The 25,580-nt window shown below is 49.8% G+C and overlaps 1 protein-coding gene across 1 annotated transcript in view; it reads right to left on the bottom strand.

Moving 5' to 3' along the window:
• fat4 (FAT atypical cadherin 4) overlaps positions 1-25,580 on the bottom strand; it is a 74,281-nt gene that overhangs the window by 5,847 nt on the left and 42,854 nt on the right. Inside the window, exons 6-15 of the mRNA XM_030104500.1 lie at positions 25,186-25,360; positions 13,879-14,059; positions 11,990-12,240; positions 7,062-11,417; positions 5,110-5,214; positions 4,429-4,736; positions 2,344-2,429; positions 2,054-2,233; positions 644-768; positions 97-323 (exon numbers count right to left, since the gene is read on the bottom strand). Coding sequence (XP_029960360.1) covers positions 97-323; positions 644-768; positions 2,054-2,233; positions 2,344-2,429; positions 4,429-4,736; positions 5,110-5,214; positions 7,062-11,417; positions 11,990-12,240; positions 13,879-14,059; positions 25,186-25,360 — 5,994 coding nt within the window. The remainder of the gene's footprint in view (positions 1-96; positions 324-643; positions 769-2,053; positions 2,234-2,343; positions 2,430-4,428; positions 4,737-5,109; positions 5,215-7,061; positions 11,418-11,989; positions 12,241-13,878; positions 14,060-25,185; positions 25,361-25,580) is intronic.

Genomic DNA, 25,580 nt, shown 5'->3' with positions numbered 1-25,580 from the left:
TGTTTCTCTTCTTTCCAGCAGTTTATTTTCAAGAGATTCTTGTCACTCGGGTTTGGATGCATTCATTCTTACATGCAGGTCAAGCTGCTGTCTCACCTTCACCGTGGTGTAGTTGCTGCTCTCCTGCACATGCAGCAGAGTGCCGCTCTTGCTGCGCGTCCTGAACTTCAGCTCCAGCCTGTGGGTGGCGGGGTCGGGGGCGGGGTCGGAGGCGGGGCCCTGCAGCGCCCTCTGGAGCAGCGCGTCCCGTTTGGGGCCCTGCTTCATGGCGTAGTCCAGGCGGCCGGTGCCGTCCAGAGACAGAGCGGTGTCTGCGGTCATGTCTGAAAGATGGACGGAGCTGATCAGGTCTGATCCCGAAGAAAGAAAAGCTCTTATCTTCCTCAGTCATGAGGTTCTTTCTTTTTTGTGATATTAACAGAGAATAAACGAAAACTGCAGGAGTGTCATTTCATGAGCCTCACAGTATTTTTTTTTAGCTCAGTGTTCACACGATAAATTCCAGCAAAACTTTGAAGTGACGCTGAGGGCTGGGCGATGTGGTTCAGTCTGATGACTCATGAGGAGGAATCATAAATAATCATGATTTACATTTCACCAGCAACCTCAGCAGAAAAGCCCACTGCAGGCAGACTGTACCTACATTTCTCACAGTATTTCCCAGTGAAGCCGTCCACACACTGGCACTGCTGCCAGGACCAGCGGTCCAAACAGGTTCCCCCGTGTCTGCAGGGGCTGGCGCTGCAGGCTCCTTCCAGTCTCGGACATCTACGAGCACAACGACACACCGGCTGACAGTCAGGCCGACAGCTCAACAAGCGCGCGACACAGGCGGCAGCCAGGCGGTCCGCCTGAATGAAAACCTCCCGAAACAGAGGCAGATGAGCTGAAGGTTCTTTCCCCATGCAGCCTGACAAAAAGCCCATACAGAATCCCCAGAATTAGCATATTAAAAGATCTGTCCTCGCCTCGCTATTCACCAGCAGGACAGAAAAGAAAAAGCATCTCTGGAATTCTACAACTACTCCTCCGTCTGGACTGAACACAACGTTTCAGAAAGAGTGAACAGACATCCGACAGCGAGAGACGAGGGAGGAGACGGGCGGAGGAGGGGTGAGACTGAGGGTGAGACCAGGACGAGTGTGAGAAGGAGGCTGAGGGTGAAGCTGATGGCCAGGGTGACTGTGATGCTGGAGGTGACGGTGAGGGAGAGGTTGGGGGTGATGCAAGGGTGAGAGAGAGTGAGGGTGTGGGTGAAGTGAGAGTAAATCTGGGAGTGAGACTGACAGTGACCCTGAGGGTGTGGCTGGGGTGAGGTGGAGTGAGGTGAGTGTGTTTAGTTGGTTGAGTTGGAGTGAGTTTGGTTGAGGTGGAGTGAGGTGGGGTTCTAGAGGGTGAAATGGAGTGAGTTGGTGTGAAGAATAGTGAGTTTGCATGAGGTGGGGTATTTGGGATTGAAGTGGAATGAGTTGGGGTGAGGAGTGTTGAGTTGAGGTGAGGTGAGGGGTGAGGTGGGATGAGTTGGGGTGAAGTGGGGTGAGTGGGTGATTTGGGGTGAGTTGTGATGAGGATAGGAGGGGTGAGGTGGGGTGAGGGAGGGTGAAGTGGAGTGTGTTTGCATGAGTTGGGGTGATTTGGGGGGTGAGGAAGGGTGAATTGAGGTGTGGTGAGGGGGTGAGGTGAGTTGAGGGGAATGAGTTGGAGTGAGTTGAGGTGAGTTGGAGTGAGGTGGTTAGTCAAGATAAGTTGGAGTAAATTGGGGTGAGTTGAGTGAAGGAGGGTGAGGTGGTGAGTCAAGCTGAGTTAGAGTGAACTGGAATGACTTGGAGTGAGATGGGGTGAGTTGGAGTGAGTTGGGGTGAGCTAGGGGTGAGGGGTCGAGTCAGGGTGAGTTGGGGTGAGTTTGGGTGAGGTGGGGTGAGTCGGGGTGAGCTAGGGGTGCGGTGGGGTGAGTTGAGGTGAGTAGGGGTGACTTGGGGTGAGCTAGGGGTGAGGGGTTGAGTCGGGGTGAGTCGGGATGAGTCGGGGTGAGGTGGGGTGAGGGGGGTCACACCTGTCCAGGATGCCGTGGGCCTTCAGGGCCTGGCTGGGCTCCAGAGGTCGGCCGTTGACGGCGAACTCCATGATGCAGCCGACGAAGTCGTGAGACGAGACCTGGCCGAGCCGACGGAGGACCGGCTCCACGGAGCGGACGCCTCCGACCGACAGACGGTTAGGCTGCACGTCCAGGATCCTGACACATACACGAGGACACACACATCAACACAAAGGAACACACACATCAACGCACATCTGGATGACAGCTCCAGATGTTCTAAGTTCTGAAGGTTCTTTCCTGCTCACCAGTCGGTGTGAACCGCCACGTTGCTCACTGCACAGTACCCTGGTTCCTGGTCATCTCCACACAGGTCGACGGTCAGAGAAGCAGCCTGCACACACACACACACACACACACACACACACACACACACACACACGGACATGTGTGAAGCCTTTTGAGGGGGGTGTGTTGAGGCTCATTAGAGACTCAATAGATTCCAAGTCAGACTTCTTTTTAGTCAAAGTTTAGTTCAGTCTAACAGGAGGACAGCCGGCAGCTGGCTGTGGAGAGGTGGAGAGATCAGCTGATCAGACAGCTGATCGATCAGCTGATCAGTGATGACTCTGAGCTTCGTCCTTCCTGTTGGAATCATCTTTCATCGTCCCACCAAGCCATACAGCAAAAGGCTACTATTTCCATTTAACGGCACCAAAGCTTTTCTCCAGATGTGTGTGTGTGTGTGTGTGTGTGTGTGTGTGTGTGTGTGTGTGTGTGTGTGTGTGTGTGTGTGTGTGTGAAGGGGAGTGACCCTGTTATGAAGAAAAGAAATGGGCTGGTGAGGAAACTGCCCGGAAAAGTGTGTGAAGGTGTTGAAAAACGGGCCGATCACGCTCCACCTCTCCTGCAGCTTAAGTCAACAGGCAGCCCACCGGGCCGGATCCCTGACACAAATCATCCAGGAGGGCGGCGCACACTCTTTCTTTAGCCACACGGGGGGAAATGAGACGGAAACACAGAGAACACACTGTCGTCGAGCAACCGCCGTCACACCAGCAGGAACCGAGAAAGAGTTAAGGAACAAGGAACATCCACCTCCATCCTGGTGTTTCTGGGGCAATAATTGAGATCAATAAATCCTTATCAGCTGCTCATGCTGGTCAGTCTGCTGCTCCTCTGCTGGGTCTGAATGGAGGTGAGTCGCCAGCAGCCCGGCTGCAGCGGCCGCTCTCCTCCCCTTCAATCACTCTCTTCTGTCTTCGTGGAGCTTTTACAGTTCGGTTTGCTCTGAAGTGGCCTTCACTAGTCACTGAGGTGGATTCATTTCCTCCGTTTCTGCTGTTTACCTTCTCTCTCCCACAGTTCTTAACCGCGGTGGAGTCCAGAGTTTCACACGTCAGACTCTGAAAGGTGGGTACCGACTGTGAAACATCTGGAAACGTGTGTGTGAAGTCCTTCTCATCTCCGGCAGCGCTGTGCTGCAGGGAGACGGCGCTCCAGCTGACTGGTAAACAGCTGCTGTTCCTGGTTAACAGCTTCATGAGGCGCTGCTGAAAAAAGCTCATTCGGCACTTATTGATTGATTCTGTCTTTTTCTTTTTAAATTCAGAACTCATATTTTTGGTATTCATAGAGCTGAAATGTGACTGAAAGAAGTCAGGCTGTGAGGCTGACTGGAGGAAATCTGATTCCCACTGATTGCATTAGAGGACAGTGACAGTGATGGTGATAACCGGAGCAGTGGGGAATGGTCTGTTCAGCCTCTGATTAGGTGAGATTTCGCCATCAAGCCGTGCACGACCGTGACCCTGGGTGTATTCTTTTCTCTGGAGGTTGGAGCAGAACTGAGGGGCGGGAAGTGAGAGCGGAGCTGGAGCACTGGATGCTCTCTCTGGCCTTCACTGCTGTCGGCAGGAGGAATCTCACCGCCCGCTCAGTTCCCTTCCATCCCGTCACTCTGCATCGTCTCAAAACTCACACTGTAACGATTTCACCAGCTTCCTATGAAAGTCCCTGCACACGGCGGGAAACGACAGATCTGAAATCCAGCAGGAGAGCTACATTAGAGACGCTCTGACAGGGCAGGCTTGGATGTTGTTTCCTTGCCACTGCGCTGCTGGCAGGGAGAAGCCTCTCATTGAGACAGAATTTCATCCTTCAGGCCCGTTTTGGATCCTGGTATTGTAAATCACAACAAGCAATAAAGCATAATTACAAGCCATGAGAACCAAAAGCCGCGCTGCCTGCGGTTTAAGGGCAGTTTGATTATCATCCCATGGTGCAAAGAAGAACATAAAGCCAGATTTGGATAAAGTATTGAACTGTAAAAGTCCAGGAGACTGGATGAGCAGAACAAACACTCAACGCCACGGCGGACTTCAGCTCCTTACCATTCCGGCTCTCCTGGCGATGACGGTGTGAAACTGTCCGTCTGAAACCTTGATGGTCGTCATCAGTTTATACGTCCCGCTTCCCAAGTTGAAGGAGAAGCGCATCTGTCCCTGGGAGATCTCCAGGGCCAGGAACTCGGCCTTGTCCCCGGTCTGGTTGTCGTGGTTGTACATGAGCAGCGCGTCGCTCTGCAGGGTGGCAAACTTGATGTAGATGTAGTTGTTGTTGGGATCCAGAGAAGGGAACTCCATGTAGGACAGCTCCTCGAAGCCGTAGCTGTTCAACTCGCAGTGTTTTCCGAAAACCCCTGGGGACAAAAACAGACCCGCAAGTTCAATCAGCGAGGAAGCCAACGAATGATTCACGGTGCTGTGTGATAAAAATATCTGCACCAGGCAATATTTAAGTTCTGCATATAGAAGCAACAAAGTGCTTCATTTCTGCCGTCAAGCTGTGAGCTGGAAACAGTTCCAACTTATTTTTGCTTCATTTGGAGGACTCTTATGAGAGCGGCTTTCAAAGCATGAAAAATGGAGACAAAAAAAAATGAAATGACAGCACCAACATATGTTTAGGAAACTCACACTTAAGAATGGAAATGTTTTTTATCCTCTCTCTCTCGTAGAGGAGATTGCATCTCTGCAGGAAATTTCAATACCTTGAACATTTCTGTTACTTACCAAAGGGACAATGACAGTTATATCCATCCACGCGACTGTGACACGACCCGCCGTTAAAGCACGGGTTACACTCACAGTGATTGATGATGGAATCACACGTTTTGCCTGGGTTCACAAAACAACACAAATTAAAATGGATGTGGTGAATGACGACAAAAGAAGGCGCTGAATGGATTTAGAGTGCTTCACACGTTCAGAAACATTCATCTATTGACACACATACACTCCAGAGGAGGCGTCTGCCAGGCAAGGAGCCCAATCCGTCCACTGGATAACCCTGAGAGGACTGTAGACTACCAGAGAAGACCACACACTACCAGACAAGACCCTGAGAGGACCACAGAGTTCCTAGGAAGACCCTGAGAGCACCACAGACTGCCAGAGAAGACCCCTAGACTACAAAATAAGACCCTGAGAGGACTATAGGCTATCAGAGAAGATATTGAGAGGACCACAGACTGCCAGAGAAGACCATGAGAGGACTATAGACTACCAAATAAGACCATGAGGACTAGACTGCCAAATAACACCATGAGAGGACTATAGACTACCAGAGAAGACCCTGAGAGGACCTCAGTTCATCACTTCACAGAAATGCACTGCAAGAAATCTCGTGTCATGAGCCTTCAAATGTTATTTACACTCAAATTAACCATTAAATGCACAGCAGTCCACCTGCTCCAGTCCGGGTTCACCTGTTTTAAGGTTTTAGTACAGCAGTACTTCTCTGGGATAAAGATTTCTGGTCCAAGATGAAAACGCTGCAGCCAAAACAACATCTTGAAACTTTCATAGGAAAAAGAAATGATCTCATTCAACTGGCAGATACTTTTCACCAAGAACAATCAAATTAAAAAAAAAAAAAAAAAAAAAAAAAGACCTCACGATCACGTTACATTTGGTCCGGCCATGTTTTTCTTTTTTTTTGCTTTTGCAGTGCATAAACCTCTGTCACGCATGCAGAAAAACATTTAGATGAGTTCAACATTTGGAAAAGTGTGCCACAGATGATTAAAAAAAAAGACTGCACTGGAGAAAGAGTAGATGACCGGCGACTGGCACAATAGAAAATGACTGACGATGTTCTGAAAAATGTTTTCTGTTGTTGAAATCGTGAAGCAAGTTGCTTAATGGAGATAGATATGCCTGCCAAACCAGCTGAAGGGAAACAGGAAGTTGAGAGTTCACTGTGAGGGCATGCAAACTACTGTAAGTCAAAAGGTGCATTTGTGCAGGAGGGTCATTTATCTTGATGAAAACTAAAGATCTGCAGTCATTTTTTTCGCCATAATAAAAAGGGACAGTAATGACTTGACTAGAGGCAAATGGTCTGCTGCAGCTGGAAATGTCTTTCAGATGCTGCACTCAGAATTTGGACAACATACAGGAACCAAAAGATTCTTCTGTGTAGTTCCACTTAAAATCCACTGTTTTTTCAAGGCTAATCATGCGGTGTATTCATTATATTTCCAAATCAAAACTTTTACAAATCTGCTCTTCTGTCAGACAACTGAAAACACGACCAAATGAGAATTCTGGGATGAAGACGTCCCGGTGTATGTGTTTGGATAGATGAGTCTCATTGCTGACAGTGCAAGAAGAAAACACAGTGAAACACGATTCTGGTGACCTCTATGTGTGTGTGTGTGTGTGTGTGTGTGTGTGTGTGTGTGTGTGTGTGTGTGTGTGTGTGTGTGTGCGTGTGTGTGCGTGTGTGTGTGTCAGATACTGACTGGGTTCAGCTTCACCTCATCTTTTTAATAAAGTAAACATGGCAGGCTGACATGCTTCACAGCTGATGTCCCCCCAGCGACTAATCCACAAACCAGCAGTGTGTGTTTTCTACGGCCTCTTCAGAACATTTAGGAGCAAATACTACTTCTCTGAAAAAACTCGGTGCTCATTCAGTGTCTTTTGACTTCCAGTGTTTATATTTTGCATGTGTGTCGTACCTGCAAAGCCAGATTTGCAGAGACAGTTGAAGCCCCCGGGAAAGTTCTGGCAGAGCGCCCCATTCTGGCAGGGATTGGAGTGGCATTCGTTGACGTCCCTCTCACAGGCCATCCCGGTGAACCCTTCGGGACAGGTGCAGGAGAACCCCCCCACCAGATTATGGCAGGTGCCGCCGTTGTGGCAGGGCGACGGCTGGCACTCGTCGATGTCCGTCTCGCACAGAGCTCCTGTGTATCCCGGCCTGCAGCTGCAGGCGTAGGGCTGCAGGGGGTGGTTGGAAACAAGGATCACTGGGACGCTTTCCTCTGTCTTCATATCAGGCCCGACACTGAGACGCCTCTTGCAGCTGCCTCCATTCTGGCACGGGTTGCGTGTGCACGGATCATGGTCCACCGCATCTATTTGCACCCCGCTTTGCCTATATAAAATGTCTTTGATACTCTGGAAGAATGTGGCCACGCCGCTGGGGTTGACATATTGTCCGTGGCCCCGTTTCACAGCTGCCATGAGGAAAGTTTGATTGTTGAGCTCAAACGCTCCATAAAGCAGCACTCCAGTGCCGAGTCCTGCTAGCTGAGAGTTGGCAATGCGTAGGAAGCTGAGGTAGTGGTTGGTGAGAAAGCTTTTGACTCCTTCAGCGTGGAGCCGGATGAGTATACTGTTGTCGACTGTGGCATTTGTGAAGCCCATAAAAAGGACTCTGGCTGTATTGCTGACTGAACCGTGGACGCCATCGCTGCTGCGGATGGTGATCTCAAATGTTCCGTCCGTTGAACGAGCTTTAGAGTTGAGGTTGCACGTTCCAGTTGGAATGCTAAACAGAGCGGAGGACGGGGGAATGAGGGAGCAGTGGAACCTATCCTGAATGTCCGGGTCTTGAGGCCTGACGTCTCCCAGCGACCCTCCAGGAAATACGTTTCCAAAATAATGGACAAAGATTTCCATGGATCGCGGCTCTGATGGGTTATCATTCTGGTCATTGACTTTCACATGAACCGTTCCCGTGGAGGACATCTGAGGCACGCCAGAGTCTTTGATCACAACCGAGAGGTAGAAATCACTGATCTGTTCTCTGTCGATTTCCCTGCTGGTGGTCAGCACTCCGGCTGAGCTGAGGCTGAAGTAGGTGTTGGCAGAGCCAGAGCCAGAGCTGAGAAGACTGTATCGGAAAGGACCCTGATTGGGCGGCAGGTCTGAGTCGGCTGCCGCGAGCGTCGTAACTGCCGTTCCAGCCCTCTGGTTCTCCATCACCTCGGCATAGGTGGTCGTCAGCGTCGGGCCGTTATCATTGATATCTTCCAGATTCACAATCACGATGGCACTACCAGTGGCAGGAGGCGTACCGGTGTCCACAGCGAGGACAGTCAAATTATACACAGGAGTCTTTTCTCGGTCTAGCTCAGCAGCTACAGACACTTGGCCACTTTTGGGGTTGATAGTAAAAATGTTTTGGTCAAATTCAGGAGCAATGGAGTAAGAAAATCTGCTCCAGCTTGGGACAGAGTCTGAGTCCTCGGCACTCACAAAGGTCACCAGACCACCAGGTGAGAGGCCTTCACTGACCTGCACATCATACAGCTCCTGGCTGAAAACAGGTGGGTCATTTGCATCCAGAATTGTGATATTTACAAACACCTCATCAATGTCTGCACCGCGGATGCTCCCTGCATTCTTGGCTAATACTTTGAGTGAAATCTTTTCCTCTTTCTCTCTGTCTAAAGTACCTGTGACATAAATTTGGCCTGTTTTCTTGTTGATGCCAAATCCTTTCTTTCTGCTTCTACCAAATATGAGGTAGTAAACTACTCCGTCATCTCCTTGGTCCCGATCGCTGGCGAACACTTCTCCAACCACTGTTCCTTTTGGAGCAGCTTCAGAGACTTCAAAGTAGTACTGTTTGGAGACGAAGCGGGGCACGTATTCATTGGCTCCCTTCAGCTGAATGTTGACATTGGCAAAGCTGCAGCGCTCCTCATCTGGGACATTGAAGGCCTTTACTGTTAAATGGTAGACCTGTTTGGCTTCATAATCTAAGAAACCCTGAGTGGTGATAGTGCCGGTGTTGGGGTCAATAACAAAGAGGTCACTGTCTGACGACTGGATCACATACGCCATCACTGCATTGGCTCCCGAGTCACGGTCTGTAGCGTTCAGTTTTACCACAGTGGTGCCGCTGGGAACGTTTTCCTGCACCTCGGGGAAGTACTCATCAGGGTCAAACGTGGGAGAGTTGTCATTGACATCAGTCACGTGGATGGTGATGGAGACGTAGCTTGTCTTTGCAATCCAGCCGCCATCTGTGGCGGAGACTCGCAGCTCATGCTGTTGTTTTTCTTCAAAGTCCAGAGGGAGAGCCAGGGATAACACTCCAGTCTTACTGTTCAGTACAAACAGGTTGTTGTCATTGCCAGAAGTCAAACTGTACGTGATAAGGCCATTCATCTCTTTATCTTTGTCTCTGGCAGACAGAGTCCTTATTGCTGTCCCCACTGCAAGGCTTTCAGGGATGGTGGCTGAGATTTGGCTTTGTGAGAACTCAGGTGTGTGGTGATTTTCCTCCGTGACGGCGATCCTCACTGACGTCCGCGACGACAGAGGAGGATTTCCTCGGTCAGTCGCACTAACTTCAATGAGGAAAATTTTATTCATGTCAGATGTGAGCGAGGAGGCCACAGTAATCCATCCACTTGTTTTATCCAGTTTGAATTTAGTGGAGCTGTTCCCTCCTGTTATGAGGTACTCAACCTCGGAATTAAGGCCAAAGTCTTTCTTGTCGTGAGCTACAGCTCTGATGAGCCGAGTGCCAACTTTCACGCTCTTAGTGACCGGGGTAAAGTAGTTAGGCGAATCAAACTCGGGAGGATTATCGTTACTGTCAACGATGTTTACGATGACCGTGGTCTCACTCATCAGAGGCTTGACTCCTCGATCTGAGGCAGTGACAATGAAGCTGTGGCGATTTATATTTATACTACTGGCACCTGTCGAGTTCTGATATTTCAACTGCTGCTTGACAAAGATCTCCCCAGAGCTGGCGTTAATCCGGAAATACTCTGACTGAGATCGGATGAAATAAAAGATTTTTCCATTGAAACCTTGGTCAGGATCGGCGGCAGACACCTGCGTGACCAGAGAGCCCACCTCTGTGAGCTCGGGATAGTCCAGATAGTACGACGGTCGGCTGAATCTGGGAGCATTGTCGTTGACATCAGTGATAAAAATGGTGACGTCTGTGCTCACTGTCCAGCCCGAGTCGTGAGCGGACACCTTCACGATGTAGTGGTCCGTGTCTTCTCGGTTGAGTGGCCTGCTGATGGTGATGTCTCCCGTGTTTGTGTTGATGTTGAAGGGAAGGCTGGTGTCTGTGATGGAGTATCGGCTGATGGCATTTGAACCGGCGTCCTCGTCTGTGGTGGTGACTCTGGTGACAGTGAAGCCCACAGGCGCGTTCTCAGCCACCGTGGCACTGAAGATCTTTGAGAACCTGGGGGCGTTGTCATTCACGTCCAGCACGTTGATCAGCACTTTGACGGCTGTGTTTTTGGGCGGCAAACCGCGATCGGTGGCTCTGACTTTCAACGTGTACACGGCTACTTTCTCCCTGTCCAGCGGCCTCGTGGTGCGGATTTCACCGGTGGCTCGATTAATGCTGAAGCTGTTTTCTCTGTTGCCCTCCATGATGGCGTACTCCAGCTGCCCGTTGGACCCGCTGTCCAGGTCCACAGCGGAGACCACCAGCACGCGCTGGGGGGACAGATTTTCCAGGACTTCGGCGTGGAAGGGATCCTTTTCGAACACGGGGTGATTGTCGTTCACATCCAACACTGTTATTTCCACCTTCTCATAGGAGGAATACGGTGGGAAGCCCTGATCTCTGGCTTCAATCCACAGAACGTACTTCTGGATGTGCTCGTAATCCAGCGGGTGTCTGATCGACAGCTCTCCTGACAGTTGGTCGATGTGAAAGGCGTTATCCAGGTTCCCGCTGGCGATGTAGTAGGACAGCGGCCCGCCTCTCATGGAGGAGCCCGTCACGGTCGTCACGATATGGTTGTTGGGCTGGCTCTCCGGGAACGTGAACGAGCGCTCCTTCAGCTTGATGACGGGAAAGTTCCCTCCGGTGACGAAGCGGACCGTCACGGTGGTCATGTCTGTTTTGGGATTCGCTCCGCCGTCTTTTACCCGGACCGTCAGAGTAACTTCCGAGCTGCCGGTCAGTTTTTCATTGGCTGTGATGGCGCCGCGGACCGGGTCGATCTTGAATTTCTCAGAGTTGCGCCCCAGGAGGGAGTAGTGCAGCTGGGAGTTGGATCCGGAGTCCTCGTCGGTGACGGTCACAGCAAATACCAAGGAGCCTGAAACCACCAGAAAGACGAAATCAGTTCATTTTGAACACACTTCAAATCACACACTCAAACACCTCGAAGGAACCACATTTTTCTATCAAATATTTCTACTCATTTTAACTTCCGTTGCTTTTTGAACGGTCAGTTAGCCAGGATGTCCATTTCTGGTTTATTCTGCCCACCTCGATCACAGGTGGTCATTTTAAAACCTGCCAGATGTAAACTAGCCATTCTGGGTTTATTCTGGCTCATTCCCAGTAAATCTTCCTGCTGAACGATGAGCGCTGTTCCCTTCAAAGACACACGTCAAAGTGAAATTCAAAGAAACTTTTAATGACATGAAATAACAGGAAATAATCTGCATGAAATGATGTTTTTTTTTCCTCACAAGATCTGTGTCTTTTTAGAAGCTGTAAATCAGTCGAGAGCAGCCGTCTTGTTCTGACGCGATAATGAAGCCTGTCAAACAGGCGCTCACTCACACACACACACACACACACACACACACACACACACACACACACACACACACACACACACACACACACACACACACACACACACGCACAGTTCCGGCTCACCTGCGGCGGTGGAGGCGGGGATGTGGGTGACATAAGGGTGGTGGTGGAAGCGTGGAGGGTTATCGTTGATGTCGGCCACTGTCACCGACACTGTGGCCGAGCTGGACAGGCCCTCGGGCCGGCCGCCATCTGTCGCCACGACCAGCAGCTGGTAATTGGCCCTGTCTTCTCGGTCCAGCAGGGAGCTGGTGATAATCTGTCCTGTTGCCGGGTTGATGGAGAACTGGCCGTGTCCTCCGCTCAGGCTGTAGCTGTTGGGACAGGATTAAGAAAGACACATCATTCAGGGTTCGGTCAGACTGACTGAGGACATATTTCATATATCATTACTTTTTTGTAAATAATGTTTGAAAATGAAACATGTTTATTCAGATAACAGTAATATGCAGTTGTGTTTGAGGTTTTTTTTGTGTCAAAACTAAGTTTAATCTTCTGTAAATCCATCTGGGATTAGAGGAGAAGCTCCAATTCATGCGATTAGTGTTTTTTTGTTTCCAAATAGTTAAAAACACCGTGCAGGAGATCTTGTTATTGGCTTCAGGATAGAGGATGTGGGGCTGAGCAGGGGTCAGGACAGTCCTTCTCATTCCAGTCTGACTCACGGGACTGTTTGTCCACTCTATGGTCTGTAGGGGGCAGTGGATTTAAAGTTCACAAGTCATCCCTGAGAATCAAGACATCCTCAGTAATGATGAGGGTAACAGCAGCTGGCAGCGTATCAGTCAGCGAGGGAACCAGCAGAGCCAGCTTCATATGGTATCCAGAGCAGACCCTGCTCTCTGAGCTTCAATCTTTCATCACACTCTCCTCAGACTGATCAAAACTGAATTAGTCTTACAGTCAGAAACTAAAGTCAAAACAGGAAAGAATGCTCAAAAAGGCAAGACCCCAAAAATGTGACATAAAGTGAAAACAGTAAATACATAAACGCCAAACATGTGACGGGCCGAACTCGTGTTTCAGCCTTCATCCCTCCCGTCTCAGAAAGATCCCAAACACACTGTAAACTGACAAATATTTACAGAGTATGTTTTCAAAAGGCTTCCTGAACAAGCATCCATATTTCAGAGACGTTACACGGAAATGTGTGAACGGAGCAGAAGGATGGAGGCTGGCTTGAACGTCGTCGGCAACATAAACTGTCCACGGCTGTTTACGGCCCCAACAAAATCCAGAGACACGGAAAACACTAAATGGGCTGTGAGAATCCAAACTAATGACCGAAGGAAACGGGTTCTGGTCTCCTTTAAGGGCCCCGGACCCCCCCAGGAACCCCTGATGGGCACATCTCTTACTGTCATAGACAATTAACGTCCTCATTACCATGTTTTGGGAAAGTGGAGCAGGCTGAGGTACCCCCAACACGGTCCCAGTGGGCCCACCGAGACAAGACCAGGGGTCGGACAGGAGCTCGCAACGCAGCTCTGGCCTTAATGCTCTGTTCTTATCTGCAGCGGTTTGTAATTTACATTTCACTGAAGGTTTCACTGGATATTCTTCTGAAGCCTGATTATTTCAATCATGTCCTTAATATGTTCTTTACAAAGAAATGAATCTGCTTTTCACCTGGAAAGACTAAAGTCACTGTAAACAACAAGTTTTAATGTAAATAATTATTTAGAAATGCTTTAAAAGAGTGAAGCCAGGTCAGAGTCCAGCAGAGACCAGATGGACCGGATCTTTTTCTTCCCAGTTTGAAACGTTTAACTAATAAAGGTAAAAAACAGGCTCTTCCTCAAAAGAAAACATCGGCTTTTAATTCAGTGGAAAAAAGATACGACAAACAAAGAATGTCTTTATGAGGATCAGATGTTTTCAATAGGATGAGGGAAAAAAAAAGCAGCTAAAAACAGGAAGTGGTGTTTGAGGAGAGAAGCGAAGCCGGGTACCTAATGACGCCGTTGATGCCCACGTCTGCGTCGGAGCTGTTGACCAGCAGCACGTCCGTCCCCGTGGGCGCGTCCTCCTTGATGGAGGTGTGGAAGGTGGAGGAGGTGAAGACGGGGACGTTGTCGTTGACGTCGTCCACCAGGACCATGACCGTGCCGGTTCCGCTCAGCGACGGAGACCCTGGAGGAGGAAGAGTTAAGAGGTCACTGCTCTGCCTCAGAAAGCACCTTCAGGAGACGCTAAGGGGAAACAGAGGGACAGAAGGAACCCTTTCCGCTCGCATGACAGCTCAGACAGGACGTTTTTCAAAAAGTGACAGAATTACAAACTCCTCTCCGTGCCACGGCGAGCTGGTAAAAAGTTCACATGTGACTGCTATTAGGAGCCTTTAAACTCCGGACGCCGGCTGATTTACTCTACATGACTTGTCATTTGCAGTAGGAGCCACACTGAACCAATTGAGAGTCCCGCACGAGCTCCGCCGCTGAAGTGCATTCAGCTGAGCGCGCCCGGTCGCCGCCTCGCCGTTTCATTGTTCGTACTGTCACATCGGCCCTCATCAGCGAGCCGCACATCAAAGCGGCTCCATGTCTCTGAAACTGAATCTTCCAGCTGTCCTTCCTGAGGTCCCGGACACACAGATTTCATCGAGGATCTATTTTAAGGTGTGCGGGACCGACAGAGTTAGTCTGTGGAATTTGAGCGAAGCAGAAGTGCTATTTTCAGCAAAAATCCAGCCCGGTTCTCCCAGCGCGGGTGACGAAACAGGGCTGGCTGTGCCCCGGGGATGGATTTAAATCAATAGCAGATGAAAATGAGCTGCAATGCAGAGAGACCTGAAGAGAGAAAAAAAAAAAAAGAAAATAAGAGTTTGAGCCTCCTTCCTCGCTTGAGCTGCCCTTTCTAATCCTGCCTTAAATACCACGTCAAACTCCCTAATCCATATGCAAAACATAAACACACCTTCGGCCTGTTTACTGGAAGTCACTATGTGGGATTTGGGGACACTTTTCGCGGCTTGAAGGTATTTTCATCGCCAAATAATTAGCATCTGGTTCATACTGTACCCGGTATAGATGGAGCGCCCGAGGATTGAGGAGCGCTGAGCTCTTCAGGCTGTCAGACACACTTTCTCCCCCACCAAGCATGCATTTCCTGCCTTCTGCAACTCTCTGCAGGTATCTGTGTGAATATGTCAGCGATAATGCACCCAAATAAAAGTGCACACAATCCCGAGCTCGTCTCTCGTCGCTGTGTACTCAGCTGCGAAAAACATCAGATGCTTGAACTCGCGTCCCGCGGGGGCCGGGATTAATAAGAGATAATAAAAAACATTTGGATGGTGGCCACAAAATTCAGCGTTAATGCAGCGCCGTGCAAATCCAAACATAAAGACTGAGAGAAAAGAGGGCGCAGAGGGTGGAGCGGGTGGAGGGTCAGAGGAAAGCTGGAGGGACTTCACAGCCCCGCCGCTCAGTCAGCATGGATTATCATATGAAGATGAGAAAATCAGGGCAAGATGCTTGTTTCAATTTTGCACGGCTTCTCCTCATTTGAAATGGAGATTAAATATCTTTGCCTGGGTGGCCTCCTGAGATGACACACGAGCTCTGCCGATAAAATAACTCCTCTCTATCCATGTTTGAGAAGTGAAGTCATGAAAAGAAAGAAGGAGAACATTAAGCTACAGAAAAAGCTTCAACAATTAGTGAGAGATCGAAGTAATTCCTTGAAAATGTCACTTTCACAATTCACTGCAAGAAAGGACTTGAAACTTTCCAAATGTTCCTGTTTTTAAAATGTTTACATATATCATCTTTTAATGTCGTGCAGGAAGATGCTCTATAATCTGACATTAGAGGAGGAAGATGCTCTACAATCTGACGTTAGAGGAGGAAGATGCTCTATAATCTGATGTTAGAGGAGGAAGATGCTCTATAATCTGATGTTAGTGGAGGAAGATGCTCTATAATCTGGATGTTAGAGGAGGAAGATGCTCTATAATCTGGTGTTAGAGGAGGAAGATGCTCTATAATCTGGTGTTAGAGGAGGAAGATGCTCTATAATCTGATGTTAGAGGAGGAAGATGCTCTATAATCTGATGTTAGTGGAGGAAGATGCTCTACAATCTGACGTTAGAGGAGGAAGATGCTCTATAATCTGATGTTAGAAGAGGAAGATGCTCTATAATCTGGTGTTAGAGGAAGATGCTCTATAATCTGACGTTAGAGGAGGAAGATGCTCTATAATCTGATGTTAGTGGAGGAAGATGCTCTATAATCTGGATGTTAGAGGAGGAAGATGCTCTATAATCTGACGTTAGAGGAGGAAGATGCTCTATAATCTGATGTTAGAGGAGGAAGATGCTCTATAATCTGATGTTAGAGGAGGAAGATGCTCTATAATCTGGTGTTAGAGGAGGAAGATGCTCTATAATCTGGTGTTAGAGGAGGAAGATGCTCTATAATCTGATGTTAGAGGAGGAAGATGCTCTATAATCTGATGTTAGTGGAGGAAGATGCTCTATAATCTGACGTTAGAGGAGGAAGATGCTCTATAATCTGACGTTAGAGGAGGAAGATGCTCTATGCTGAGCGCTGGAGCATTCAGTGACGTGACATTAGGGGTTACTGGGTTCTAGTCTGAAGTGGGGTACCTGGGTCACATGATCTGAACCAGTGGAAACAGTCTTGTGTCTGGACTCGGATCACGAGGGACACTTTAAAGCCAGGTGGGAACGGGGCCTGTTACTTATTCAGATGTGCTAACACAGCATATTGACTTTAATACAGTCAGGAGTTCAACAGTCTGAAGTGTTTTGTTAGAGTGGATTCTATAGATTTATACTTTACTGTTAACTGTGATCTGGCTGTTAACCTGCCTGTTTTTGTCCTGTCCATCCACCTCCACTGTTGTTCTTTAATCAGGGTATTGAACCTTTCTCTGACCGGGGAGGAAGTTAAGAAGTAAATCCTGTTTGCAGCGGAGACCTGGCAGAAGGCAGAGCCCTCTGAGTGACGGCACTCAGTTCAGATTAGCACATCAGATTGGATTAAGATCACAGTAAAATCATTCCATTTGAAAACAGAAGAAAAGCAACATGATGACGGTCAGGAGGCTTCTAGTGACCGTATTCTGCTGATAAATTCTCCTGCGTGTGGTTTTGCTGTTCGTTACTGTCTTCCAGTTGATTTCAGGATGTCTGTTCCAAGAGATCACAGACAGAAGGTGTTTTCACAGGAAACAGAATAAACCTGTCGTGTTATCAAAAAGTCCCAGAGTTGAATGGTGAGTTGCGACAACGTGAGGTTTTGAAACGAGCTTGGCGCGGCTGTCAGACTACCGCAGTGCCCTTCAGCACGATCACAATGAAATCCCCCGGCAGCCTCACGGCTGCGGTCAGGCTGCTGACACTAAACTCTGACCTCCCTGCGGGTAGAAAGCAAAAAGAGAATTTCTCCATCAACGTCAACAAATGTGAAGATTATCGTGAGGTTTTGGAGACCACTGCAGGGGATTCCTCAGAAAATGAGATTTCACATGGTTTACTGTAACATCACTTCACGGCATGGCTTTGTGATAATAAACAGACATTTGACCTAAAGCTTGTAATGTATCCTGCTTTTCTGGTCAGAACAGAAGTGGCTAACATGCGTATGCAGAATAAACAGAGCTGAATTCCAGAAGCAAAATAAATGAGACAAACAGAGGTAACTGTAAACATCTTCACCCCAAAAGAAACCCAGAAACCATGCAGCGCTAATCTTTAGTGACTCTGGGCCAGAGTGAGTCATGTCCTCGGCTGAAACCTGACCACCTCGCTGTTTACAGCCATATATAGGCACTGTTGAAATCTCAAGTCATTATGTATTTCCACCTTCACAAATATTTGTCATGATGAAAATCCAGCTGGTAAACAAAATGAATTATTTGCGATTTAAACGGGAGCATCCCACCACAAATTCAGTGTGAAAAGCAGACAGAGGGGAATTAACAGCACAGGAAACATCGTTCCACTGGAGAGACCGTTTCACGGTTCAGGTATTCTGTAATGAGCGATCACAACAAGAAAACAGGCTGGAGGATCCCTTCATCAACCTCTGACTGGATGTTCTGATCCCGCCGAGCTCCTCCCTGCAGCATCGCCTGTACCTGAGCAGGTACCCGTCCGTCCAGGTACCTCTTTGTCCAAGTACATTTTTAGGTACCTGTTTGTCCGGGTACATGTTCAGGTACCCGTTGATCCAAGCACTTAATCAGTACCCATTTCTCCAGGTAACCATTTCTTCAGGTACCTGCTCAAGAACCCGTTCGTCCAGGTACCTTCTCAGGAACCCGTTTGTCAAGGTACCCGTTCGTCCAGGTACCTGCTCAGGAGCCTGTTTGTCAAGGTACCTGCTCAGGAACCCGTTTGTCAAGGTACCTGTTCAGGAACACGTTTTTCAAGGTACCTGTTCGTCCAGGTACCTGCTCAGGAACCCGTTTGTCAAGGTACCTGTTCAGGAACCCCTTCATCCAGGTACCTGTTCGTCCAGGTACCTGCTCAGGTACCCATTTGTTCAACTACCTACTGTCTGTATCCACATGAGTCAACAACCATTGTCTGTTGTCATGGCAACAGATTAGAGCAGAGCTCGCCCCACCCCCGTCTGATCCAGATTAATTAAGTGCAGTCAGCGAGGTGTCTGTCTCGCTTTAAGTTCCCCTGCAGGAGTCAAGACCGATAAGTGGCTTTGGCCACAGGGCCACAGGGCCACCAGGACCCGGACTAGATGGGAGCTGTATCTGTTTTTCAATGGCCAGCTGCCGTCTGTCCGTCTGTTTCTGCCCTGCAGCCTTCTGTTGCCTTTCAGCGGCATTGTTTGAGCGATGCGAGCGGAAGCCAGCCGAGCTGCTCGGCGAGCCGGGCGTGCTTGTGTATTTGTAGACTGCCCTCCTTCCAGGCATTTTACTTGTTGTACAGGAAGTGAAGTCACAACCTGTTGACTGCCTCGGGAGAATGAACAGCCTCCGTCGCCATGACCCCTGACCTCCATTCCTGACTACAATGGGACCAAAGCAAGGTTTTTCTTGAGTGCACACTCATGCCAGCAATACAGCAGGAACAGAGTCGATGTGGAAGTGTAAAGCTGAAGGTTTAAAATCTAAATAATATTGTGCTGTGTCTCTTCTTCGTTACTTCTACTCCATCAATGAAACATCAGTGGCCGGTGCTGATCGTCCTCCTGCCTGCTGATCGGTGAGACGTCCAGCCTCCAGACTGCAGGACGTGCCTTCTCAGCCTCCTGGGGCTCGTTCATGTCACATTACCCCCTGGCAGCTGTTCCCCAGCCAAACCGCCTCCTCAGTGTGTAAATAGTTGACGTGTCTCCGGTTACACGGCGTGGGATGACAGATTTAGTCCAGGAACACTATACCTTGGCAGGTATGCAAATGTATGTAGATGAGAATTGTTTCATAAGTTACAGAGAAAGTGAGACATTCTCCCGATTCACCCAGCGGCCGCTAAATAACCAGGTCCACACTGCAGCTGACTGCGTTTCCGTTGGGTGGATTACCTCTGAATTCTCTTCCTGGAGTAAGAGCAGCAATAGTTCCTGAACAAACGTCCCTCCTCCTCTTTCATGGAGCGAGTGACTCAACAGGGGAAGAATGTTCTCCCCGACTGCAGAGCATCTCCTGTGAGCCCGGGCTGCAGCCTGGCGAGCCGAGGGCAGCGTGTCAGGGTCAATGATGGAGACGGGATGGGCCGGAGCGGGCGTCGCCTCGCGCACGGCAGGAATATGGCAACGAGACGCAGCTCGGTCTGGCAGCGCGCTATCCGGCCTAAACGGCAATGACGTCATTCCGTCATGGAAAGAGAGCCGCTGGAAACCTGCAGCTGGAATCTGCAGCTGGAAACCTGCAGCGGGAAGTCAGCAGCCCACCGGAGGCTGCCATTGGCTGCGGCGACACAACTATTTTTCCACTGGCAGAAGTCGTCCTGCGGACTCTTTGTTCTTTTTTTCCCTTCGCAGCATTTTTCTTTTTGGGGTAAATTCAACACTTTTATAGGGTGGCAGGGCTTTTAACCTCCTGACTATATTTGGTAAGTCCTGCATGTTCCTTCCACAGAAACGCCGGCCGCTGGTCACATGACAGCCGTGTGAGGGACGCCGGCGAGCAGGATCAAGTTATGACTGCGCACAACATTTCTGCATCTCACTGCTTGTAGAAACACGGTGACGCTGCTCACTTTGTTCTACATGTATTTACTGAATACTGACAAGAACAAAGGTGCCGAGGCTTCGACGTGCCACCAAGACTTGGTCACCGGGAATCAAACCCACACGCTGCTGATGCACCACGTCAGTTTGTATTTTATTAACCACAATGCTTCAGGAGCTTCAACTCTTTATCAAATGGATCCTGAAAAGAAAACACCACCGCGCACACCTCCGCCTGCGCTTCACGCCACGGCCGTAATCTTATTCCAACGCTTAATCTGAGGCCTCTGAGGGAAGCAGAGCAACAGGACCCGGCACAGCTCTGCTGGTGATTACAGCCTCACATCGCCGCTATTTACCTCACGCCAACAACTTATCATCACCACGGCTTATATGGAAAAACTCTGAAATGTCTGTGTACTCTGGAAAGAGACGTGTTTTGGAAGCAGCTGCCAGCAGAACATACAGTATGATCTTTAATCCTACTGGAGGAGAGGGTTCTGGTCTGGAGAGGTGTGTTTTGATCTACAGGGAGAAGGTCCAGAGGGCTCTGAGCTGGTAGAAGCTGTGTCTGTGTGAGCGCCATGTCTCCAGCATCAGACTGACGGGATCAGATCAGACTTTCGCCATCAGGCAGCCGCTACAGGTCAGGATAAAGCAGAGACGGTGGCGTCAGCGTTCCTCGTTCCACACAAAGCCACTCAAAGCGCCGGGGCCTCGTGAGGATTCTCCCCACTTTAATTTAATCTAGAAACACGATTACCTTTTAATGGAATGCAGCACATTCCGTTCAGATCTCACCACGACACGGTGGAGGCAGTGACAGTCAAAACACCGCTCTCTGGACGGTAACGTAATCCCAAAGAACTTCAAGTAAAATGGAGAGACTGGGAGAACCCAGAAGACACTGGGAGAACCCAGATCACTCAGAGGAACCCTGGCCATCTGTCGCCTCCCCTGCCTTCCGACAGATCATGGACAGTTTGTGCTGTAAGCCTCTCAGCACAGGCAGCGTTGTCAAGCAAAGGCATATGGAGGGTCTAAGCACCTTATCAGTGTCCATTACCAGAGGACCGATCACATTAGCCTCCAGCGAGGTGCCGTGGCCATGCCTTCTGACCCGCGGGGGGTCCAAATACATGTGTTAATAAGAATTAGGCTCTCTGTTCTCTGCTCCGGGCCGGCCGGGGGGGGGTCGGTTCCCAGCGGCCGTCTCCTGGGAACGGCTGCAGGTCGCCTCGGCCGTTTGTGTCTCTGCTGGCACAAGAGATAATCTCTTCCCTCAATACGGGCCGGACTGATGTTTCATCAGGAATAGAAGCGAGCCGACGTTCACACAGGAAGAGCGAGGCCGGGATGTCCAAACAGCAGGTTTATTAAAGCCCCAAGTCCCGGACAGGTTGACTTAGGGAAGACGGATGAATCTGTAAATTTATGAGACAGCCCATCTGTAGCCTGAAGCTTAAGGCTAAACGCTTAATTACGCTTTATGGACTGTGGCTGGACTGTGCTCTTAAGGGACAGCGTAAATAAAACACATCATTACTGGAGGGGGGGCGTTGGCTGCCAACGAGGCCAAATTGACATTTTTCTGCCTCTGAGAACCTGTTGCTTTGCGACAAAGCTTCTTTTAATGCAGCTCCGTCCAGCAGCCATGAAAGAGCTGGAGCTGAGTGCCGGGTGTGAGCGCTCCCACCACACGCTGGGCCAAACGGCACACAGTCAACACCGGCTTTCTCACCGCTAACAAGCCACAGAGGGAAGGGGATGGGCTCCGAGATGCTGCTGTCCAGCAGGAAGCAGTGGCACAACATCTCTAACAACGTCCCGCATCCATCCTCCACATGTTCCAGACCAGCTCCGGCGGCCGGCAGCAGGCGGAGGAGTCTCAGCAACACACTGCTGCAGTCTAACGGAGCGATCTGCCTCTACGCCTTTCTCACTGCGGTGCGTTTATTTGCTGTTTTGTGGAACATTCCTCCATTTAATGCAGATATTTAAAGCCTAATTTCTTTTGACGCAGAAACACGACCAGATCACTGAGTCGCAGACGGAACACTTCCTCACCGTTCATCCGCGGATCCTGTCAAACGCTGCAGAGCGTCCAGGAACATGTGTGTTTCACATCTGTCACATGCTGTCCGGTATTATGGAGAAACAAAGCTGCAGTTTGTTGTGATCCAATTAGCTCTGAAAACCTGAACCCTGCCAGGCCGCGGCTCGAAGAATTCAACCCACAGCGCCTGTTAAAAGCTACGGCACTGCAGCCGCCGCCGCCGAGCAGAGATTTACAGAAACACTGTGATTGCTACCAGAGAGAGAAAAACAGCAAAACACCTTGTTTTTCAGAACTGAACCAGAACGTTCTGCTCCGTTAAACCTGCAGGAGATCTGGACCGGGTCTTTCCAGGACCCGGTCTGACGCTCTGTGTTCTCTGCTGTTTCAGGACTTCATCGGTTTTCTTTGTTTTTGGCCGAACACCTCAGAAAATCAGAGATCATATTTTCACTGGTTCAGAATTTAACGTCAGCTCTCCTGGAATCCGACCAGTATTCAGATGCCGAGCGACTGATGGGGGAATGATGGATGGATGGAGGGATGATGGATGGATGTAGGGAAGGAGGGATGATGGATGGATGGAGGGATGATGGATTGATGGAGGGAAAGACTCCAGCAGACTGCAGGGACTCGTGGGAAGCTTCAAAAGAAGAAAAGATGCTGCTTCAAAACAAGACGGTCATTAAAATTCTTTATCTGCTGAGCAGCCAAAAGGCCAAGCAGAAAGACGGCGGTCCAACGCCGTGCATGTCAATGTCCTCCAGGACGGATTCAATATGGACAAAAACACCGACACATGGGAACGCAGGGAGACATGCAAGTGTCCAACGGAGGAGACCAAACGGCATCGTCCCATTTCACCTCATTTAAATAACTCCCGTCTCACTCTGTGGTCGGAAATGAAAGGAGCTGATTTGGTGATTTAAAGCTGTGAAACATGAAAGGAGAAGAAAGAAAAGTAGATCAGTGGCGTTTATCTCCTCCTCACATGAGAAACACTTCAGTCCTGCTGTCTAGTCAGTCCAGCAGGATCCGTGAGAGGAACAGCACTGGGACACACTGAGACACACTGGGAAATGCTGGGACAAGCAGAACGCGGCTCGGTCCTCCCAGAACGCCCTGGAAGCTCCAGGGTTTGAATCCTTCCAGCGGAACATAAGAAGGAGCTCTCCACTGCACCACTTGGCCACGGTCAGTCAAACCACTGCATCTCTCTGGTTTACATTCCTTCAGATAAGACAAACATCTGGACTCCTCAGCAGGTGACAGTCTGACGCTCCTGCAGCTGAACACTCTGCCCGGTGACCTCTGACCCCTGAAATATCTGAGCCTCCAACAACACAACAAACAACGTCCCACAAGCAGCGACGACTGAAGCAGACGAGAAACTCCTGCTTTGCATTTCCTGTCAGCAAGAACACCTCGTTCAGGTGAGCCCTGGACGGACCGGGTAGCTGCAGAGACAGGGCCCTGGACGGACCGGGTAGCTGCAGAGACAGGGCCCTGGATGGGCTGTAGGGACAGAGCCCTGGACGGGCTGTAGGGACAGAGCCCTGGACGGGCTGCAGAGACAGGGCCCTGGACGGGCTGCAGAGACAGGGCCCTGGATGGGCTGTAGGGACAGGGCCCTGGACGGGCTGTAGGGACAGAGCCCTGGACGGGCTGCAGAGACAGGGCCCTGGACGGGCTGTAGGGACAGAGCCCTGGACGGGCTGTAGGGACAGAGCCCTGGACGGGCTGTAGGGACAGAGCCCTGGACGGGCTGTAGGGACAGAGCCCTGGACGGGCCGGGCGGCTGTAGGGACGGAGCCCGTCTCAGGCTAACCTACTCTGACAGTCTCTGTGGTTGGGACGGCGGGTGGAGGCTGCTCCGCTCCCTCCACCTTCAGTCCCCTGCCGGGGAGAAAGTCTCCACGCTGCCCCAGCCAAGGCCTCAAATATGTGAGAAAAGGCTGCTGGGTAATTTGGCCTGTTGGATGATTATGGGCTTTTTGATATTTTGATATTCTAGACTGAAATCCCTTTTTTTCCCTCCACATTGTACTGAAACGTCCTGTCAAAATATTGTGGAGTAGTTGTCAGAACTCTAAATATGAGTGAGAGAGAGCGAGAGAGAGCGAGAGAGAGAGAGAGCGAGAGAGAGAGAGAGAGAGAGAGAGAGAGAGAGAGAGACTGTATCATCAACAGCATGAAAACCTGAATAAAGGAGTCTGGCATCGCTTTGTTTTGGACTTTGTTATCAGTAAATGTCATTTTGTTGTAAAGTTTCTTTACTGCTTGAATTTCGCTGCAATAAAACGTCCCACTAAAGTGTTTTCGTTTTTTTTTTATCCAAAGTAATTCAGTGGATGTTTTTCCAAACACATTGTCCCAATTCTCACCAAAGTCAGAAATACTGGGCGTTCTGGACGGTCACATGGTCGGTCCAGGAATGAGGCAGAACCTCCCTCAGACCATGACGGCTCGGGGAAACATATACTTAACTGGAAACCATGTGATTTGGCTGCGACGGGGATACGCATGTACTCCTTTAACTGCACATTAACTGGCCTCCATGCAATAACAAGTTAACCTTTTATCTGACTATAACAAGCTCGACCAGCGTATCCAAATAAACAGAGGATGCTATTCAACGAAGCCGCTGAAAGGACTTCTGTGGACCAGGTCAAAAACACCCACCATTTTGAAAGCTAAAAACTCCGGGGTGTTTAGCTTATTGTGCCACACTAAAGAGCCCTGTCACACTATGAAATCAAAATGCTGTTTGTTGACATTGCTGTTAGTTTAGGAAAATATTCCTCTGCAGGCTGATTGCAAAATATGTTTCTCGCTTTGCAGAAATTCAACAATGTCCTTGTAAGGCAGTGTCAGACGGCGCTGCGCTCCAACCAGATCCAGCAGATCCTGGACGATAAGTCCAATACAACAAATGTGGAACAAGCTCAGACGTAAACACAGGACTTTGGGACAATATAAACCGAAACATGAGCCGGCTGGAAACCCCGCTTCCCTCACGGAGGAGCTCAGAAGTGAAGTCCTACCTGAGTCCGTGGCCGTGACCAGCAGCTCGTACTTCCCCCGCACCTCCCGGTCCAGCGTCTGCGTCAGGCTCAGCTGGCCGCTGGACGACAGCGTGAAGGCGCCCTCCTCGTTGCCGCCGCTCAGCATGTAGCTCAGCTGGCCGTTGGCGCCCTGGTCGTCGTCTCTGGCCACGACCTGGAGGAAGCACGGAGGGAGAGTGAGCCCCAGAGGAAGAAAGAGACGAGCTGAACTCAGGAGGAACGGTGGTGGACTCGAGACGCTTTACAGGCCGTCACGTCCCGGGACGCCATGACACGTAGCGAAAACTGAAGAGAACATGAACAAAGACTCAACCTGATATTCAATATACCGTGTTTTTTATCAGAAATCAGAGATGTGACCCTGCGGAGTCAAA

Source organism: Salarias fasciatus, chromosome 2 (genome assembly GCF_902148845.1).
Source record: "Salarias fasciatus chromosome 2, fSalaFa1.1, whole genome shotgun sequence".
NCBI classification, from domain to species: domain Eukaryota; kingdom Metazoa; phylum Chordata; class Actinopteri; order Blenniiformes; family Blenniidae; genus Salarias; species Salarias fasciatus.
The sequence above is the reverse complement of the archived record's forward strand: the minus strand, read 5'-3'. Positions and strand labels throughout refer to the sequence as shown.